The 18,435-nt window shown below is 45.8% G+C and overlaps 2 protein-coding genes across 8 annotated transcripts in view; one reads left to right on the top strand and one right to left on the bottom strand.

Annotated features, from left to right (window-relative positions):
• LOC125750513 (heat shock 70 kDa protein 4-like) lies at window positions 1–12,246 on the bottom strand. 6 transcript variants are annotated; one of them, XM_049028408.1, is made up of 20 exons: window positions 12,010–12,140; window positions 9,588–9,700; window positions 8,227–8,284; window positions 7,910–8,050; window positions 6,743–6,865; window positions 6,491–6,590; window positions 6,196–6,329; window positions 5,851–6,095; window positions 5,680–5,756; window positions 5,427–5,578; window positions 4,726–4,832; window positions 4,496–4,629; window positions 4,201–4,382; window positions 4,003–4,083; window positions 2,804–2,959; window positions 2,548–2,673; window positions 1,977–2,084; window positions 1,775–1,894; window positions 1,121–1,282; window positions 1–1,029 (listed from the first exon to the last, which is right to left on the bottom strand). In XM_049028408.1, the coding sequence occupies exons 1-20, from the start codon at window positions 12,130–12,132 to the stop codon at window positions 832–834; spliced, it is 2,640 nt and encodes an 879-aa protein (XP_048884365.1). In that variant the 5' UTR covers window positions 12,133–12,140; the 3' UTR covers window positions 1–831. The 6 variants fall into 6 exon arrangements, with proteins under 6 accessions (XP_048884365.1, XP_048884368.1, XP_048884366.1 ...); XM_049028411.1 differs by lacking the exon at window positions 12,010–12,140 and adding an exon at window positions 9,794–9,812; XM_049028409.1 differs by lacking the exon at window positions 9,588–9,700 and having other exon boundaries at window positions 12,010–12,246.
• Window positions 12,166–18,435, top strand: part of LOC125750512 (AF4/FMR2 family member 4-like) — a 19,830-nt gene continuing 13,560 nt past the window's right edge. For both annotated transcript variants that reach the window (XM_049028406.1, XM_049028407.1), the window contains exon 1: window positions 12,166–12,460. The gene's annotated coding sequence lies outside the window, so the exon portion shown is untranslated. The remainder of the gene's footprint in view (window positions 12,461–18,435) is intronic.

Genomic DNA, 18,435 nt, shown 5'->3' on the forward strand with positions numbered 1-18,435 from the left:
TTAGCATCTGAACAGTATTTATTTCAGTTTGGTGGAACATCATAAATAGAGCATCAATACCAAGCTATGCAGTATGATGAACACAAAGGAGCAGGCTTAGGGTCCCATGTTTCAAACAGAATTTATGCAGGATCCAGGGGACAGGAAGTATACTCTGGTCTTCCCGGTGACACCCTGACAGCTTACAGCTCAGCAAAGCAGTGCATCTTTGCTTTTGGACGAACAGAGACGTAACTGCTTTTCACAGCAGTCATTAACCAAAGACAAACAAGTATCTTATGCTCTATATTCTATAGATGAAAAACTCTCAGTAACCAAATACTGCCTTGCAGTAACCAAACCGCCATTTTGGTAACATTCTCATGCTCTTCATACCTCTAAAGACATTTCACAACCTGTGTCTTTTCGAACAGTTTTAACAGAAAAGTCTATCTAGAATACTTTTACTAAAAAGAATCCAGGGGAAAACCAGGGATGTCCTGTGTGGTACACACACACTTCTAAGGGCAGAAGGAGAGGTACTGAAATGGCAGCTTACAAACCAAGCAAAACGTCAAGTCAGTATTACGGCAAACATTACTGAACCTCACAACTTACATACAAAAAAAAAAAAGGTTTTATTTCTTACAGAAAAGCTTGCTAACATGACCTAACAGCAGCTGAAGATGTCGCTTGCATTACTGCACAGGAGACGCAGTGCCGTCGCCCCAGCACTGCCAGACCAAGCTGTTTCCTCGAGAGGGGGCAGGCTAGACTGACACTGCTGCGGACAGAGGAGGAGGCCACTTCTGAAACATCTCAGCTAGAGAGGCACAGTGGCGCCCCGGCCAGCTAGTCGACCTCCATTTCAGGCATCTTATTCTCTGTTGATTGGGGAGCGGAGTGGGAATCAGCCTCAGCCGATCCCTTCGCGGGACTGGGGGACTCCTCCCCACGCACTGGCCCATTCTGTTCAGCCTTCTCGTCCTTGGGGGGCTCCGCCTTTGGCTTGGGCTTGTTGATGACAGGATTGCAGACCGAGCAGAGCTCCTGCATATCATGGGAACAACGTGTCATGAGACGTCAAGGCCTCTGAAAAGAAGGCGTAAGCATAAACAGCCCAAGTTTAACGTGGACACACCTTCGTTTTTGCCCTAATCTCCTGAGCTCTGACTGTCAGCTCTTTTGAGAGCTCCTGTTTGCGCTGCTCATTCATTTTGCTGTTCATCCACATCATGGCTTCAGTGACCACCTTGTCCACCTTCTGGACCTCTGTCTCGTCCAGGTGATCATACTGTGTCTCCTATGGATGTGACCCACAACAGCACCATCAGCTTCACATTTCCCCAGGCCTTCACAACACATAGGGCGCTCTCCAGGAACCGTGGTTGAAGCACACCGCAAACTGACGCTTTTCCATTGTAAAGCATGCAAGCCATAGAATGGAATGGATTCATAATGCTAATTTATGGAAGTGAATGCTAATTCCACAAGCATTTGATGCTAATATAACATGGCAGATCTCACAGATGTACTAGAAAATTAGCACATAGTAAATTGTGATGTACAGCGTGTGAACAGTAAGTACATAAGTGCCTCTTGAGTTTTACGTCACCGTCACTCTCCAAACCCAGCAATGCCTTTACCAAGCTGAGCCTTCTGCAGTGGAAAACCGAAACTGGCTGGAACCGCACTGTAACTAGTCTTGGGTGCGGGTCAGTTAGGGCTTGGTTCCTGTATGCCAGTGGAAAAGCGCCAAACCACATGGGGGGGTATGCGCAGACACACTAGTCACCTTCATCTTGTACGCCTCGATGGCCTTCAGGTACTGCTGGATGTGTCTACCCAGTTCCTCAAACGCCTTTGGTCTCTCTTCAGCCTCGCAGCATCTCTCCAAGATGGGCTGACCTAGTTTCTAAGGGTAAGCAGATCATATTCAGGTTCCTTCAGCGCAGTCGGGCCTGGAAGCTGGGAGGACAGGACAGGGGCACCAGTACCTGCAGTTCGGCCAGTTTATCAATGTAAACTTGTTTCAGCTGGTCCTCTCCATCTTCATAGAGCCAGCTTTCAGTGTCTTCCAGTTTCAGTGAGAAACTGTCTCTGTCCTACAAGAGATGGATCTTTAAGCAGGTGTAGCTTTTAAAAGGACTCAACTTCAACCGAGTGAAATGACACAATGAACACCTTTTATCAAGAATGTCCCTGGGGAGTAAAGTTAATCTGATCTAAAAGTTCTTTTCATATACCCTGTCTTGCACTCCATGACAACAAATGTAGGTGAGACTGGTAGGACAGGAAGGGCAGCAACCTGCCGCCCCTGGAGGTTAAGGACCCCGCTTATGGGCACACGGATGTGACTATTCTGCAGAGGCGGGGCTTGAACTGGCAACCTTCTGCTCACAGACACAAAGGCTTAGCTCACTGAGCTACACGCTGCCCCAATCCAACCCGATCTAATCAAATTAACCAAGACACGTGATAGCCGCTGTGCTTTTTTGATAGCTTCAGCCATATCCCCTGGTGGCACACGCAGAAGATTACATCCCGAAGCAGGTGAAGTCCACTCACTGCTTCACTGACGAACTTCTCCAGCGTGCCGTAGAGCTTGTCCCTCATCTCATACACGTACTCCTCCAGGGTGTTCTTGGCATCGTTCCTTTCCTTCTCCAGCTTGTCCTGCATGATCATCTTGCCCTGACAGAAACAGGCGAATGACCTAGGATTACAAACGGTCCACTCTCAGGCCAAGCCTGGACTTCCCAAATTGAGCCCGGCACCAATGAGGTGCATTCAGCAGGGTGGCGTTTCCTCACTCGGCACGGACCTCGTTCTCGATGTACAGGTTGAGCGTGTCGCTGGGAAGCTGCCACTGCAGACTGCTTTCCATGGGAAGGTCTGTCATTTTCGTTTTCACTTTGGCTTTCTTGGCCTCAGGGGGATGATCGTTCATCTTTTCCCCCTTTTCACCTTCCGGCGAGATCTAAACAGACCAACAAACGTACACCGCGTTCCAAATGATCATGCAAGCGATATATCGTAGCCTTTTCAGGAAACTGCAAAGCTGCTGTGATCTTATTGTTCATTTTTAATCCCTCATTAGAAAAGAAGTTCACCAATCGCAGTTTAGTTTGCCAAGTGATCTTCATTAATGAGAAATCTACTTAAAATTGTTCCGCTTTATCGTGCGCAGTCATCATTAAAAATGGGGACGAATATGATCACTCTAAATCTGAAAATACTAAAAAAAAAAAAAAAACGTCTGAACGTAAAAGACGTCTGAAAACGGCAGCTATGGGAGGACACACAGGCATCTTCTCCTAAAACAGGAGCAGCTACTATAGCTACACTCACAGGTTGACGATGGATGAGAGAGCTGTTAAAGTAATTTCAAGGAATGGCTTATACAGTAATACGTATGGTCTATTAGGAGAACAATATGCTTACGCAGCAGATACGGCAGATTGAGATCAATCAGATTCAGTCATTTATGACAGACTGAAGTTTCAAGATGGCGGTCTGCATAGCAATTTGGCACACAGTATTTTTGTTTTCTTTTCAGGTTTTATAAAAAATGATCAGGCATCGCTACTCCTGTACATTCAAAAAGAAGCGACAATGCCCAAGTCCCTAAACAGAGTTGACTCTTTTTTTAGTATAAACCAAAAACGGCATCGGCATAATAATTTGGAACATGGCACACAGAGAGATGGCCAGCAGTCACACCAAGCCTACATCACGGGGGACTTTAGCATAAACACAGGCCAGCTGACAGTCTGCATCCCACACACACACACACATACACATACACATACACATACACATACACACACACACACACACACACACACACACCTGAAAATAGGACCAAGACGTCTCCAGATTGAGGCCAGTATAGTCTTTCAAAGGATAATTAACAGTATTAAATATCAGGGTGTGTGTTAAAGGGCAGCAGCCGCACAGTGAGTCACCCTGGACACCAGCACATCTGCACGGATGAGGAGTCACAAAGGCCATTGCATTCACCTCCATCTCCTCCGCCTCACACTTCCCCTTCTGGACATCGCTGTGGGGATTCACCTCATCTTGGTCGACCTGCATTTTGTTCTAAAGAGAGGCAAAGACAACATAAAACCAGGAAAAAAGGGCCAGGAAAAAAGAGGCAGCCTGACCTCACAGTGCACATGGACACCAAGCAGTGGCCGTCCCATCAGAAACACGCACCTCTTCCTCCTTCGTGGCTGGCTCCGTCTCCATGGGCTCCTCGTCCTCCTCCGACCTACTCAGCTCTACCAACGAGGCGCTGCACATGCTGAAAATCCCATGGATGTTGACTCGCACCTTCACCTTCACCTTTGAGCTCTCCCCCGAGGCCTGAGCCACCACCTTCAGGATCCTAAACTGACCTGCATGCAGGTTTTTCAGTGTGAATTCCCACAGATGAGCTTTATGACCAAATAAAAGCAACTAGAAGGGCTGTGTTGCTGCCCTACGCCGCTGCACCCCGGCATTCCCATACCTATAGTAGGGTCTGGATAAGGCAGCTCCTTAGGGCAGCTGTAGAAGGCCCCCAGGGCAAACGGCTCCTTACGGTAGAAAGTCAGCACTTTGGAGAAAGGCGTCGCGTGGTTCTTTGTGAACACTTCACACTCACTGAAATTAACACAAGCATAAAAACTCTTTGCCATAGACCAGCTGAAAACTCTATGTGGCAGCTTCACAGAGCTGGAATCGGGCTGCATGTTGTACCTTAAACCTTCATCTGTTGCTGGAGTCCACTTTACAGAAATGGGGTAGGGGGCCACATCCGTGATGAAGAACTCCCGGACTTTGAAGACGGGGGAAAGTATGGCGCACTGACCGGGAGGAAATGGCACATTCAGGTTCAACAAAAGAGGAAGACAAGGTCCGTAACACAAATATTTGCCTCAAGAAGCTTCTGGAACATAGAGTCAAAGCCTAATACTCATAAATATGCACATTTTCAGCTTCATAAAGCACAAAGACCTTTGCCCCCCTCCCCCACCGCCACCCAGTAATACCGGTCTGGCACTTGATAAACGTCTTTTTCAGAAAGGCCAGCTAAACAGAAAACTAGCCTACTCCCTCAAAGGCAGGGCTGGGGCCATGAGGGTACTGCCCCAGTTGAAAGTTTGCTCTCAGAACCTGTCAATTCAAAGCATATCACTGGCCAGTGATAAGGTGCCCCCCTTCTGTATGATCAAAGACCTGCAGTGAGTGTGCAAAGGGATGTAAAGGGATACGTAAGCACAGTGGCTGCAGCACTTGGGCTAATGCTCGGCCTGTATTTGTGAATGAAACACCGTTGTCCTCCAGGGCGCCCAGTTCCCCCAGGAACAGGCACACTAAACCATTCACAACTAAACTGGGACACACACTGGCCAGCCTGCCCTTTTGCTAGAGTGGCAAGAACGCGGAAGAGCTTCGACCTGCAGGGCACATCCTCTTGCGACGGCCTCATCCGCATTTAGTGTGGTGCTCAGCTCTTTTCCAAAAAATCTGCTGATTCGCTCCTTGACTGCTGGGATTCGGGATGCACCGCCAACGATCTCCACGGCGTAGATGTCCTCCTTCCGCAGTTCTGACAAGACGGGAAAGAAGCATCAGTGCTGACTGGCTGGGGGGATCCTAAGCCAGGAGAACAGCGTGAGCTGTGCTTTACACGTCAGGTTAGCTACTCACTGGCTTGTTCCATGACGGCTTGGAGAGGACCTTCTACTCTGCCCAGAAGTGATGCACACATCTCCTCGAACCGTCCTCTGACGCAACGTGACACAAATAGACATCGCATTAAATCATGGTGTACGTAGAGGTGAATGACCTGCATTCGGTGACAACAGCAAGTTTCCTGACCTGTTGAGCTTCCCAGTGACATCGATGTCGTTGATGAAACATTCGATGTTTAATGGCAGATCTGAAGAGTTGGCGCTCATTAGCTTCTTCAGCTTCTCACACTCCTGGTAGAGTCGCACCAGAGCCCTCGGCTTGGACCTCACGTCCACCTTGTATCTCTGGCCGAACTCCTCACAGAAGTGTCTGACCAACACCTCATCGAAGTCTTTCCCACCAAACTCGGGGTCAAACGCTGTTCCAAGAACCTTAAAAAGAACAAAAGAAACAAAATGGAAGTGGCTCAAAATCTTCTTGAAAAGGTGGACATGGCCGCATAGAAAGGGTCCTTTCCAAAACCACACAGACCTTGAGTTTGCCCTTGTTGAAAGCACAGGCTGAGATCTGGTATCCAGAGTGACCAAGATCCACAAACACCACCGTCCGGGCTTTTTCTTCGGGAGTGGGCAGGTCCTGCTTGTAAATGCCGTACGCCAGGGCCACTACAAGCGAGTACACATGGGAGCATTGAAAAAGACTGATCAATACAAAACAATTCCCGTAAATGCCAGAACTTCACCGAGCACGTGCGGATTTCTGAGGGCTATAAACTGACTGTAGCAGCCGCTTTAACGTTCTGACAGCCAGCCGCGTTTTGGATTACCTGCGGTGGTGTCATTCATGAGGCGCAGACAGTTCAGCCCGACAATCTGTGCCGCGTCCATGACCGATCGCCTCTCAGCATCCGTGAAGAAGCAGGGCACCTGGGGAAAGCTACGTGACATACTGAAACCTGACAGATGATCACTAAGCTCACTGAGGGAGGGGAATATGCCTAGGTTACCATATGCAGTATCGGCTTTTCCTCCTGTAACATTAAAGGACCTCAGGTCTGTCCAAGCCACGCAGCACTCACAGAAATGACGCAGTCCACCACTGACTTCTTCAGGGCGTTTTCAGCAGTGTCCTTCAGCTTGGTCAGCAACATGGCAGTGACCTGCTCGATGCTAAAGACCTTCTCCTCCTGCAAGTACATCACCTGTAGGCACAATTCACAATCATCATCACATTTTTATGGCTCATTATTTCACTGTTCACCCAGTGATCCCCCCCTCAGACTGCTGTTTAGCTGTAAACAGTCAGGTATTTTTCTGGGACCATTCATCTGCTCTGAGTCCATAGTGACAGCTTCTAGAATAAGAATCACATCACAATCCTGCATCCATTACCTACAGTTCCTTATTAACATTAAAACTGTAGGAAAATGACCACATATTTTTCATAAGGGTTAAATACACACACAATTATAATACAGAATTCTGCAGCTGTTTTATGGGAAGCCATATTAACCAGCACAATACCTACAGGCTACTCTATCCATCCATCAGTATATATTCACATATATTCTATAGGTTTCTATAAGTATTTAATACTATGTTGATTGTTACGTATATACAGTTCCAGCTGAAAGTTTGGACACACCAACCCATAGAAAGGTTTATTTGTACTATTCTCTACATTTTAGAATAATTCTAAAAAAATCAAAACTATAAAATAGCATATATGGAATTATGCACTAATCAAAAACGTATTAAACAAAAGACTAATTTTACTGATTACCAGTTCAAAGCCCAGGGTCGGCAGTGTAATCCCACCATTGGGCCTGTGAACAAGACCCTTAACCCCAATAGCTCCAGGGACTGGCTGACCCTCCAGTCACCTCCACACCAGGTTCTTGAGGTGGCCTCCTGGGATGCTTTTCCAGCTGTCCTGAAGGAGGTCCCACACATATGCTGAACACTCATCGCCTGTTTTACCTTCACTCTCTGGTCAAACTCCTTCAAAACCATCCGTACTGTGTTTGGGTGAGTTGGCCAGGCCATGTCATGTGACACTGTACCCTTTGCAGGCGGCTTGGTGTGTCCAAACTTTTGACTGGTGCTGTATGTATGTGTGCTATGCCATTACAAAGGCATACCACTTGCAGAATGACAAATAAAACCTCTTTGATCACAGCCAGAACAGCTTCAGAGAGCACTAACTACGACAGAAGCTTCACCAAGATTTAGTGAAAAGCTCTCACTTTGATGCCAGTTGTGCCGATTGGGGTTTGGGTGAGATCGTAGACGAGGCTGGATTTCAGGCCCTGGACAAAGGGGTCTGAGAATGGCCGACCGTGAAGGCGCTTGAAGCCCTGCACCGTGTTCCTGTGATTGGTGACAACCTGGGCGTGGGGGGATGGGTGGGAGAAGCCCAGGGATGTTCTGTGAGCTGCCTGTCTATATCAACACATATAAAGCATTTTCACACTTGCCAGCATAAATAAACTATGTTCCACTTATATAAAAAATTACAGAACTGCAGACTGACACACAGACTGACACAAACTCTGACTCTTACCTGGCTTTTCGCTGCTGCTCCAAATGAACGATTCCGTGGTCCAAAGGACACACATGCTCTAAAAAGAAAAGAAGAAAATACATAGCACAGCTTTTGAGCAAGATGACGAAAAACACCTGGAAAAAAACATCTGACCAAAAGTCTTTGATTCTTTCTAACCCTGGCCATGTAAAGGTCCTCTTATGACACCTCTTGAGATGATATTTTCACTGAACTACAACATTCTTCAACATTATTTATAAGTCAGGGGGAGCCAACCAAGGGCACAGATTTGGGGATGACTGAAGGAACAGGACGCTACCATTACTGTGTGTGTGCAGGGGGGGGGTGTCAAAACCAAGCTAAAGTGAGAGAGACACGGGAGAGTTTCCGTTTCACTGCGATAACAGAGTTCCCCTCGTTTTTCATTTATTCTCAGCCCATGGCAGTGTGCGCACTGCACTCCAAGAGACAGTGACGCATACAGGAACACATATGCTAATGGAAATCACTTCTAGAAAAGTGTACATATATTTATGTATCGCTAAAAAATAGAAGGCATTCACTACAATAAGTGGCATAACTTTAAGAGTATCTTTACACGGAGAGTACTGTACAAATGGTCACTTACTGTTGACAATCATTTATTTGGGGGGTGGGGGTCCTCACCATTAAATTCCCCAAATTTCGGGTTCATTAATAACCTAATAAGACCAGTACAATACACAAGATGAAAGATGCCGCAAACTAACATCAATTACCAATAAATAAATTAACTCCGTAATATGATACTACAGTGGAAAAAAAAAACTTCTGTCCGTTTTTATCAATTCACCCGCCAAAAAAAATGGGAGCAAAAAACACACCATTTACATAAGCAGTCGTTATGAACCCACCGGGATTAACTTCAGATATAAATACCAGTTAGGTAGTCGGACATTGGTAGAATATTCCAGACTGCGGCTACTGACCGAGATGGGGATCAACAGCACCAGCAGCACCTTTCGGGCTGTCATCGTGCAGCAGAACGTCAAAGCACACACACACACACACACACACACACACACACACACACACACACACACACACACACACACACACACACACACACACACAAATCATCTTATTGGCCGCATAGAGGGATGTGATCAGCGCAGTCGGTATGGACAAGGGGGCTTTGGGATAACCGCTGACGGGGACTTAGCATTAAACCTTCAGGTGATACTCTTAATTACTCATCAGGTACTGATCACCAAGTTACCCATCAGGTACTGATCAAAGAGTTCACATCCTCGGGCCTTACTGGTTTATATAGCATCAGCCTGCTGATAAAGTGAAGCTGGAGATGAGCCGGCAGGCATCCCCGGTGCGGCTGTACTCACGGCGTGCATCTGTCGCTGTATTCGTTGGCGACCGTTTCTATCCCTCCGGAGCGGGCTACCGCCACGTAGCAGCTTTGGAAGCCGAGATCAAAGCCCACCACTGACATTGTATCCTGTGTATTTAAAATGTGTGTAAACAACAGAGGCCGTGATATTTATAAATGAAGAATGAGCCGTGGCTGTTCGGAACGCTCGGCTATTTTAACTCATCGCCCGCCGCATCACCGAATGAGAGCCGGCCAGACACCAGAGAGCCGGCAGGGCGGCCACGCCCACTGGAGCTTCCGCCAAATCTCGCCTCATTCTCGCGAGACTGCAAATAATCGGGAATAAGTCTGGTCTGAGCCCAAACGCTCAACAGCGTTTTTGAAAAAATCACGGAGTCCCTCGGTAATAGTAAATGGTAGCTCGTTTTTAAAAAATATCCAAATCACTTATTTTCTTGCGTCCAATTATTGCATGGTACACATTAGTGAAATATCAAGCACTGGATGGATGTAAAATGAGAGCAAGCTAGGGAACATTAAACCATTCTTTTTCAGTACAGCTATTTTTAGACACCGCAGGCGTTTCACCTGCATGATCTATTGACATGGCCATTCGCATCTATGTGTCGTTAATTCTAATGGGCGTTGAATTGACATACGTGCTTAAGATTTAGCCAAAAGCTTATGCGATAATTTCTTCTTAGGGTAATCACTTATGTTCACATTCCTACCGATATTATTAAGTACGACAGTGTTTTAGTTTTTGCCGTGTTAGTTCTACTTATCTTATACTATGCAATTTCTACTGACAGCTGTTCTTACCTGTTGAGAAAGGTTAGCCCTAACAACATAATATAGTATTGCCCTGTGTGATTTTTTTAAATGTAGATACAATAAACAGTAAAACTTAATACATTTTTAAAACGAATGCTCCCGATCCTGACCTCATCATTTTTTAAAATATGTTCATGGCTGCCTAACTGATGATCTGCGATGTCGAGTCCTATAAGTTTGTAATGCTTTGTATAATTGTAAGACTCATGCATAAAAACGTTCAAGAAAAAAATCATCCGACATAAGACGAATACAACATTAGATGAACGAAATTAACTATTTGTATTGCTTATGTTTTATATTAACTGGTATCCGCATTTTAGTACGTAACATGTAGGCCTAGTTCACAGAATGGCAATAGAAATGGTCCTTCCAATTCTTAAGATGGCCTACAATTTAAAGAAAACCCTTTCGGCTTTCCAGTGGTAAAACGTGAAGTGTTTAGCCATATTATTAACTGAGATGCATAGTTACACGTTTAATTTGTTTATTATCAAACATTTAACAGCTTTACCGCACGATATTAAGTTACTCTGCTTGACCAAGCGCGTCCACGTCGCTGTCGTCGTGCGCGGGCTCGAGCTGGAGCAGTTGCCCGTACAGCGGATCATAAAGAAACTGCATTACGCATGCGCATGAAGATGGGCCCCTGAATTTCATGACATTGAGCTGAATCTACAGTCTACAGCAAAATGGTCGATGACAAAAGTACTACTTGTGTACCTTTTCATGAAATACCTTTGTCATTTGTGGCAGTCAGTGATACCTTGTATTGTTAAGCCTCTGGCGAAGTACATAGCATATGCGGACCTTTTATACAGTACACACTGTATTACAAAAAATGGCTGAGGAACGTGTTTTAGTGATTTGTATGTTCTTTTTTCCTGTTCCCATTACTTGTGACCTACCGCAATTTTCTATCCACGTGAGCTGCTAATTAATTAGACGGGGTTTAGACTGGAATTTAAAGTACTGTACCTTAAATTCACATCTCGGAAAGATTTTAGAATTTCCTATAATTTTAGTTGCTTAAAAACGCTCCAGTACGTGTCACCTACTAAACTGTGTCCTCATTATGGAAAGAAATTGTGGACATTCTACGGGAATAGCAGTTCAATTTGGAAAATTTGCTGTATTTTTAAGAACTCAAATTGAATGACTAACGAACTGGAAATTAAGTCTTTTAAATGAGCACTACATTTATTTTCAGGGTTAAAAACTAATGATATTTCCAAAGATCGAGTTATTTTCATAATGATAATCGGGTTTTTAATCTCTCGATTCATTTAATCAAAGAGCTCAGCTGAACGGAAAACCTGTAACAAACAGCGGACTGCAGGGACCACGACCGCACCGCGATGTTGCGTTTGGCAGCAGGTTTGGAGCAGGATGGATGCCGGTCGGCTGCACCCGATGGTTATGAAAGTTAAACCCTTAACCGAGCTTTTCCAGAAGCAACTCAGTCTAAAATGTTGTACATGCGCAAATCTCCTGCCGAAACCTCTCACTGACGCCCGTTACATCAGAATCAAGGACAACTGCACAGGTCAATGTTGTTTCTGGATTTTTAGATGGGGGCGGCTTTTAAGGATCATATTCACCGTTTCGTTGTGTCGTGCACGAAAGTGGAGATCCCCAGTAGTATGAACCGACGCGAAAAGAGAAGTGGAGCAATTAGCCCTGTGATGGCTTGGCTCTTCCAGAAGGGTGGATGCGCTGAACATCGCAGGCATGTGACGTAGGTCAGGAGCTGAAGGCAGTCTGGCAGCCAGCAGCCCACCGGGACGCTCTCTGCTCGGCAGTATGTGCTAGCAAACATCAGCTGGCTAGTTAGTCGATTAGCTGCACTTCGATGGACTGAGGAAGTGAGGCGAGTGCTTTTACTCCGTCGGTAACGTGGGCACTGATGATGATGAAGAAGAAAAATATTTCAGCATAGTCGTACCTTCTTGATCGCTGCCTGTTTTTGTCACTTGGGGGCACAAACTGGAAAGTGAAAAAGACAAAAGGCTTTCCATAGAGATGGTTCGGGCCTAATAGGAGATCGCAGAGGTAAGCACGATCGTGTGTTTTGGACATGAAATAGCCGTGGTAATAACTAGCAGCTGAGTGTACATGACGAAGATTACTTGAAATTCAAAGGAGACTGTTTGCGCCTTTAGCAGTTTAATGATTACAGAAGCTGCTTTGCCAAGCCACCGATGGCTTTCTTTATCATACAGGAAGAATAGCCCAGAAGTTGCTGAGATGAAGTCAAGATGTTCACTTTACGATGTATCCCTATAGCAAAGCCCTTTGTGTTGCTGTAGTGTACGTGTGTGTAGCCACATAGCTACAATATCACTGGTGCTCTATCGAGGGGATGCTAACACAACACATTGGGAATACGTTCAGCAACCACAGGCACTTCGTCCGTCTTGTTCGCTATGACTGCTGCAGTTAGCACCTCCATACGTACCATTGCAGTTATAGATGTATAGTATTTGCAGTTTTAAGTGACGCAAATTTGCACAGCACCTGTCATGAAGGATGAGTTGAGTAAGGAAATGTGTGTGCAGACATCGGGGCTGCTTTGCCTGCTTCGGTGGTTGCAAGCGAAACACTCAAGTTCATTTGAAAATAAACCCAGAGCTCGTTACTGTGCTTGTGGGGTTATTAATCGTGCTTGAGACACTAAACTCGACCAGTGCAATCCGCTAATTAAACAGGCAAAATCTGGGCAATGACGGTTTTCTGTCTGTATGTTTCTGTGCTCGTGCGCGTGTGCGCGCTCGGCCATGACGTCAGCGCTTTGTTCCCGTCACGGGCGCAGGACAGACTTCAGGAGATTCGGAGGGGAAAATCGCGGATTTGGCAAGATGACGCGAGTTTAACTTGTGTGACACCCCATATCTGTGTAAAGTGTAAAGCCTCAAATCAATCCAAATGGAGTTTGCGCGACGCAGTGAAGAGATGTGGTTATTATCCACCTGGAAATAAATTCGTGCCTGTTTGTAATGATCTTTAAGCTCTACGGAGACTATGAAATTCTAAACCTTTTAAAATATGGTTACAGATAAAGTTGTTCTTGGAGTATATGCCAGTTGACATGAATATATACATTTGCGTTTTTCCGAGTATAATTTGACTAGCATGACAACGTGCGTCCGTTTCTGCGGCTGCAGGTCACGGCGGTTTGATTACATGAATCCGAATGAATAGTACAGGCACGAATAACAAAAGGCAACTTGCAAAAAGTAACCTTTCTAAGAGGGAATTTTGTACCAGCCTTAATGTGCCTAGCTATCCTCTTTATACCATCGCTTGACAGTCTAACCTGCAAAGGGCCGATGTGTATGCGGGTTTTGGGGGTAATCTTTAGGTCATCTGTTCTCACCCAGGTATGAGGACTCCAGCTAATCAGTCCTCTAATTAGTAATCTAATAAGGGAGTTGCACCGAAAACCTGCACACACACTGGCCCTTTGTGGGTGATTGCCCATCCCTGGTCTAACCAGAGTTTTATTACCTTTGACCAAGCCTGGTGATTCAGAAGCTGCGGAAACAGGATTAGCTATAATCATACATGGCCATTGCTGTGCATCCTGCCGGCTCCATCTCAGGTTAAAGGTTTGATGGTGAGGGTGATGATCTCTGGAGAAGTTTTGATCCTTATTTAAAATCTTCATCGTAAAGTGACTGTCTTCGTTTTATCGCATGTTTAAAGTGCAGCTACATTTTGACTGCTTTGCAGTCTTTTGAAGATATTGAAAGGAGAAGTAGATTGTGCTAAGAAGGGAATTGTTGATGCAAGTGTCTTCCGGTTCGAGTGGAATGCAGGTATGGGATTGTGTCTGCCAGGTAATTTTAGCATTGATCGATCTAAGGATGTTTACTGTATTAGAGGTTTTGAGTAATCAGTAACACTGGGTGAGTAGTATACTTAATCACTATTCAGCTTGGATACAGCATGTCACTGTTAGGCCACAGTGATGGGGGCTCGTGGGGTTACATTAATTAAAGGTTATGGTTTTATAATCTGAAGGGTGGCTGCCCGATGCCATTAGGAGCTGCACTGTTTCACCCCTGAGAAAGTTCACACAGATTGCTTCAGTAAACCAGCCCGCTTTTAGAATGGACACGATTATAAGAACCTAGAGAACAGTTTTGTCTTGGAATGAGGAAGAGCATTACTGTGCTCTGCCGTTGCTGACCTTCAGTTGTGGGTCTCTGCAGCTGCTGTCGGCAGTGAACTTGTTAAACTGGAAAAGTGAGATGAAATGCAGCAAGACTCACAAACACTGGGGGCCAGCTGGTCAACTGAAGCTGACTTGGCGTGAAAACAAAGTGACAGACAGCTGGCTCTCTGGGATGCCAGGCAGCGTAGGAGTTAATGTCATGGGCTGGCGACTCAACGGCTGCAGGTTCAAGCCGCCCGCAGCACCTTCACATTCATGACAGCAGCTGTTCCACGTCATGAGGTCGCTGGAAAGGGTTGTGTGTCCCTCCCCATGTCTTTGTGAGAGGACGAAGGTTCAAGTCTGCAGAGTCCTTGTGCTCCCTGATTTGCTGTATCACTGTGAGACATGGACACTATCCAGTGAGCTGGGACGAAGACTGGACTCCTTTGGTACTGTCTCTCTTTGGAGAATCCTTGGGTACCGCTGGTTTGACTTTGTGTGGAATGAGCGGTTGCTAGAGGAGTCCGGAATGAGGCACGTTACCTGCATTGTGAGGGAGCATCAGTTACGGCACTACGGCCATGTGGCGCGTTTCCCTGAGGGTGATCCGGCTCACATCCCTGGCTGTGGGAAATGAATGGCCGTTTTCGGAGAATGGGACTGGACCATGTGTTTGCTTAGGGGGGGTCGCCAGCTGTGATCCCAAGGTGTTTCGCCATGTAGTGGGTGCGGCAACTCGTTGCCCCCCCCCCCCCCCCGACCTGACCTGTTCCACGTAACATGCATGGATGTCTGTAGTTTGGGGATGATCCCTTTTGCTTTGACTGTAAACATGAAAAGGAACTGGCTATCAGAACAAAAAAAAAACAAACTTTTGCCTAATACCTTGGTCTCTGTCTCTTTAAGAAGAAGTTTTCTTGGAACTGCCTGTCATGGCTAATAAGTCAGCACCTGCCTCTAAGCGAGACAGAAAGACAGTGCATTTCATACAGCGTAAAAAACCATGACCGTTGGCAGATTTTTCACATACTTGTATTATCTTTGTTTTAAAGAGCTCTGCAAGACACTCAGAGCTGAACTCAGTCCGTTTTAGGCCTTATACCTGCGTGGGTGAAAGTATCCGTTTGGGTTTCTCCCAACCTTGCGATTATGGTCCAGTGTATGGGAGCCTGGTGTCGCCTGACTTCTGCCTGACAGTATGAGCTCTTTCACACCCTCACATCTGAATTGGCCCTTAATGCCTGTCTTTCGGTGAGGCTGATTGAATCGGCAACTTTTGGGGATTGGACCCTTGATCCATTGCCTGTGGAATCCGCACTTTCTCAGCCTTTGCAGCTGTTAATTGCCCTGACATCGTGGATCAATGCCATGGATGTCACCTGGCCAGATGTCTGGGGTTGGCTGCGGTTTTGATTGGATAAGCGCATGTTTAACACAAGCGGGCAGTAATGCTGTAAGTCGGTTCTTTGTCCCCCAGAAGCTCCCCTGAACACTGAATTCATTTTAATTTAGCTTGTCTGTGGCACCGACAAAGCTTTTGCTTCACGTGCCCTTAAAGAGCCACAACTCTTCAGTGCTGTTAGGATTCATTGATATTCTATAAAATGGCGATTTCCAGACCTTCTCAACAAGCATCCACCCTCTCCATGATCCTTTTATAATCTACCCGCTTCTGTTAATTAAGGGCCCGAAAACCAGTCGAGTAGTTTAATCGGACTGACTGGGCCTGGAGTTGATGGAAATGATGGGATGGCCAGGGCTGCTCGATGGGTCGAGTCAAAGTTCTTTAATTGTCATGCGCATGATGAACACATTGAGCCGTACATTGAAATAGGATGGGATGGTGGTGGCCAGCAGGGGGAGCTGTATTTCCTGGGACGCTATTTGCAGTTTTACCACTGAGTCAGAATGCAAAAGTCATCACTGATTTCCACTGATAAATATTAGCTTCATACGTACAAAGTACAGATGACAATGTAGGTATATCAATAGCTGAGTAAGGGCCCTAAATTGGAAGCTTCCCGTGGTGCCTGTTATAGTGGTATTATTGTCCTAACATGCAGATAATTCAGGAATCGGGATAATTTGTTGGATCCCACTTAAGTGTTGTGAATATACTGCTGTATAATGACCTGCTTGATTAGTGACTCTTCTCTCTCTTCTGCACGCTGATGTACCTTCGTGACTTTGTGGCCATTTCCTGCAGGCTCATTCAGTTTCATTGCAGTCCTTGCCCACTGTGTGTTTTGCTTTTTGGTGTCGCTATTCTGTTTTGCCAGCAAGCTGCTCTCTGTAACGCCTCAGTTCTGCTGTCACACCGAACATCTGTCCGCAGCCGTAATATCATCGAATTTATTATTCAAATGCGGAATCATAATTAAGAAAGAAGGGAAATCTGTCCTGTGTGTGAACGTGCCCGGGACCAATCCCATGCGGCACAGGGCTTATAAAGGCCGAGATGCACCCTGGACGGGATGCCAGGCCATCACAGGGCACACACACACATTTAGAGTCTCCTGTTAGTCTACCTGCGTCTATTTGTTATCCCCCAGTGAAAAGCAGACAAGAGATCTGAGGAGATCAGATCTCGCTAATGAGGCTGGGATGAACCGAAGTGAGGAGGCTGTCCTATGTGGTTATGGTGTGGGAAGTGAACCTGAGTCTCGGTGCTGTGACAGCTGGCTAGTGTGGCAACAGGCTTTACACCCTGGGATAGCAGAGCAGATAAGGCCCCCGTTATCCTGCCTGACGTATTTCACATGCTGTTATCTTTAACAACCGCGTCCGTGATCAGAGCACGTCACCTTGTGTTACTACAGTGCATTTTGGGCTTTGGAAGTTGCACACATGTAAATAAGTTCTTTTTTTCCCTCAATATTTGCATTATACATCCATCCATCCATCCATCTTTTCATTACTTTAACTTCCTTAGCTGGAGTTACCATTTTACTGGCTCCTTAAAATAAAAATAATAAGTTTTGCCCAATGCTTTTTTAGATTTTTTTATTTTTATTGAAAGCTATTCTTATTTAGGTCATTTTAACGGTCTGTGGTGTATTATAGTCATTACTGAAGTTTTTACCTTCTTGGTTCTTTACTCGTATTAAAACTATTTATTCTGTCCATGAGTTAGAGTTGATGAAAATGCCGTAGTTGCTGGCGTGGAATTTAGAATCAGCATAATTATTCTCACTACTTATGGAGGTCAGTCTTATGAGGGTCCTGAAGCCTATCCCAGATGGGGTGCCAGTCCACTGCAGGGCACACACACACACACACACACACACACACACACACACACACACACACTCTCACTCACTAACAACCTACCTAACCTTAACCATAAGTAATCAAACAAAATACTTGTTTGAATACTTGTCTGGCATTTTTAGTTTTTATTATTGCATTAAGAGATTTTTAATAAAATTGAGGTTATTCTTGTAGGGACTGAAAAAATCCCCCCACAAGGCAAAACGGTTTTTTTTTTGTAACATTGTGGGGAATTCTGGTCCCCACAATGTAACAATTAGTCACACACTATTTCCAGTTCTGGGGAGACCTTTCTGTCTTCTTCATCATAGCTTCCAGCTCACTCTTTCATTGACTCAAATGTGTAGATGTTTTCCGGTAAGTTTGAGTGCCGTGGTTTTACTGGGAGGCCAGTGAGGCGTGGTGGTGCCCAGTTCAGCCTCTGTGCCTGCAGTGGCTCTGTGAGAGTGGGGGCTGCTGAATGGGACTAGCCCCCTCTCCTGACCGCACTTCAGAATGGAAGAGAGCTTCTTTCCGACGTGCCGTTTGTCAGTGTGCTGGCCTTCCCCCACAAACTCAGATCAGGACCTGCTCTTTTAAAGAAGTTTCTGGCGGGGCT

This window comes from Brienomyrus brachyistius, chromosome 10 (assembly GCF_023856365.1).
Source record: "Brienomyrus brachyistius isolate T26 chromosome 10, BBRACH_0.4, whole genome shotgun sequence".
NCBI classification, from domain to species: Eukaryota; Metazoa; Chordata; class Actinopteri; order Osteoglossiformes; family Mormyridae; genus Brienomyrus; species Brienomyrus brachyistius.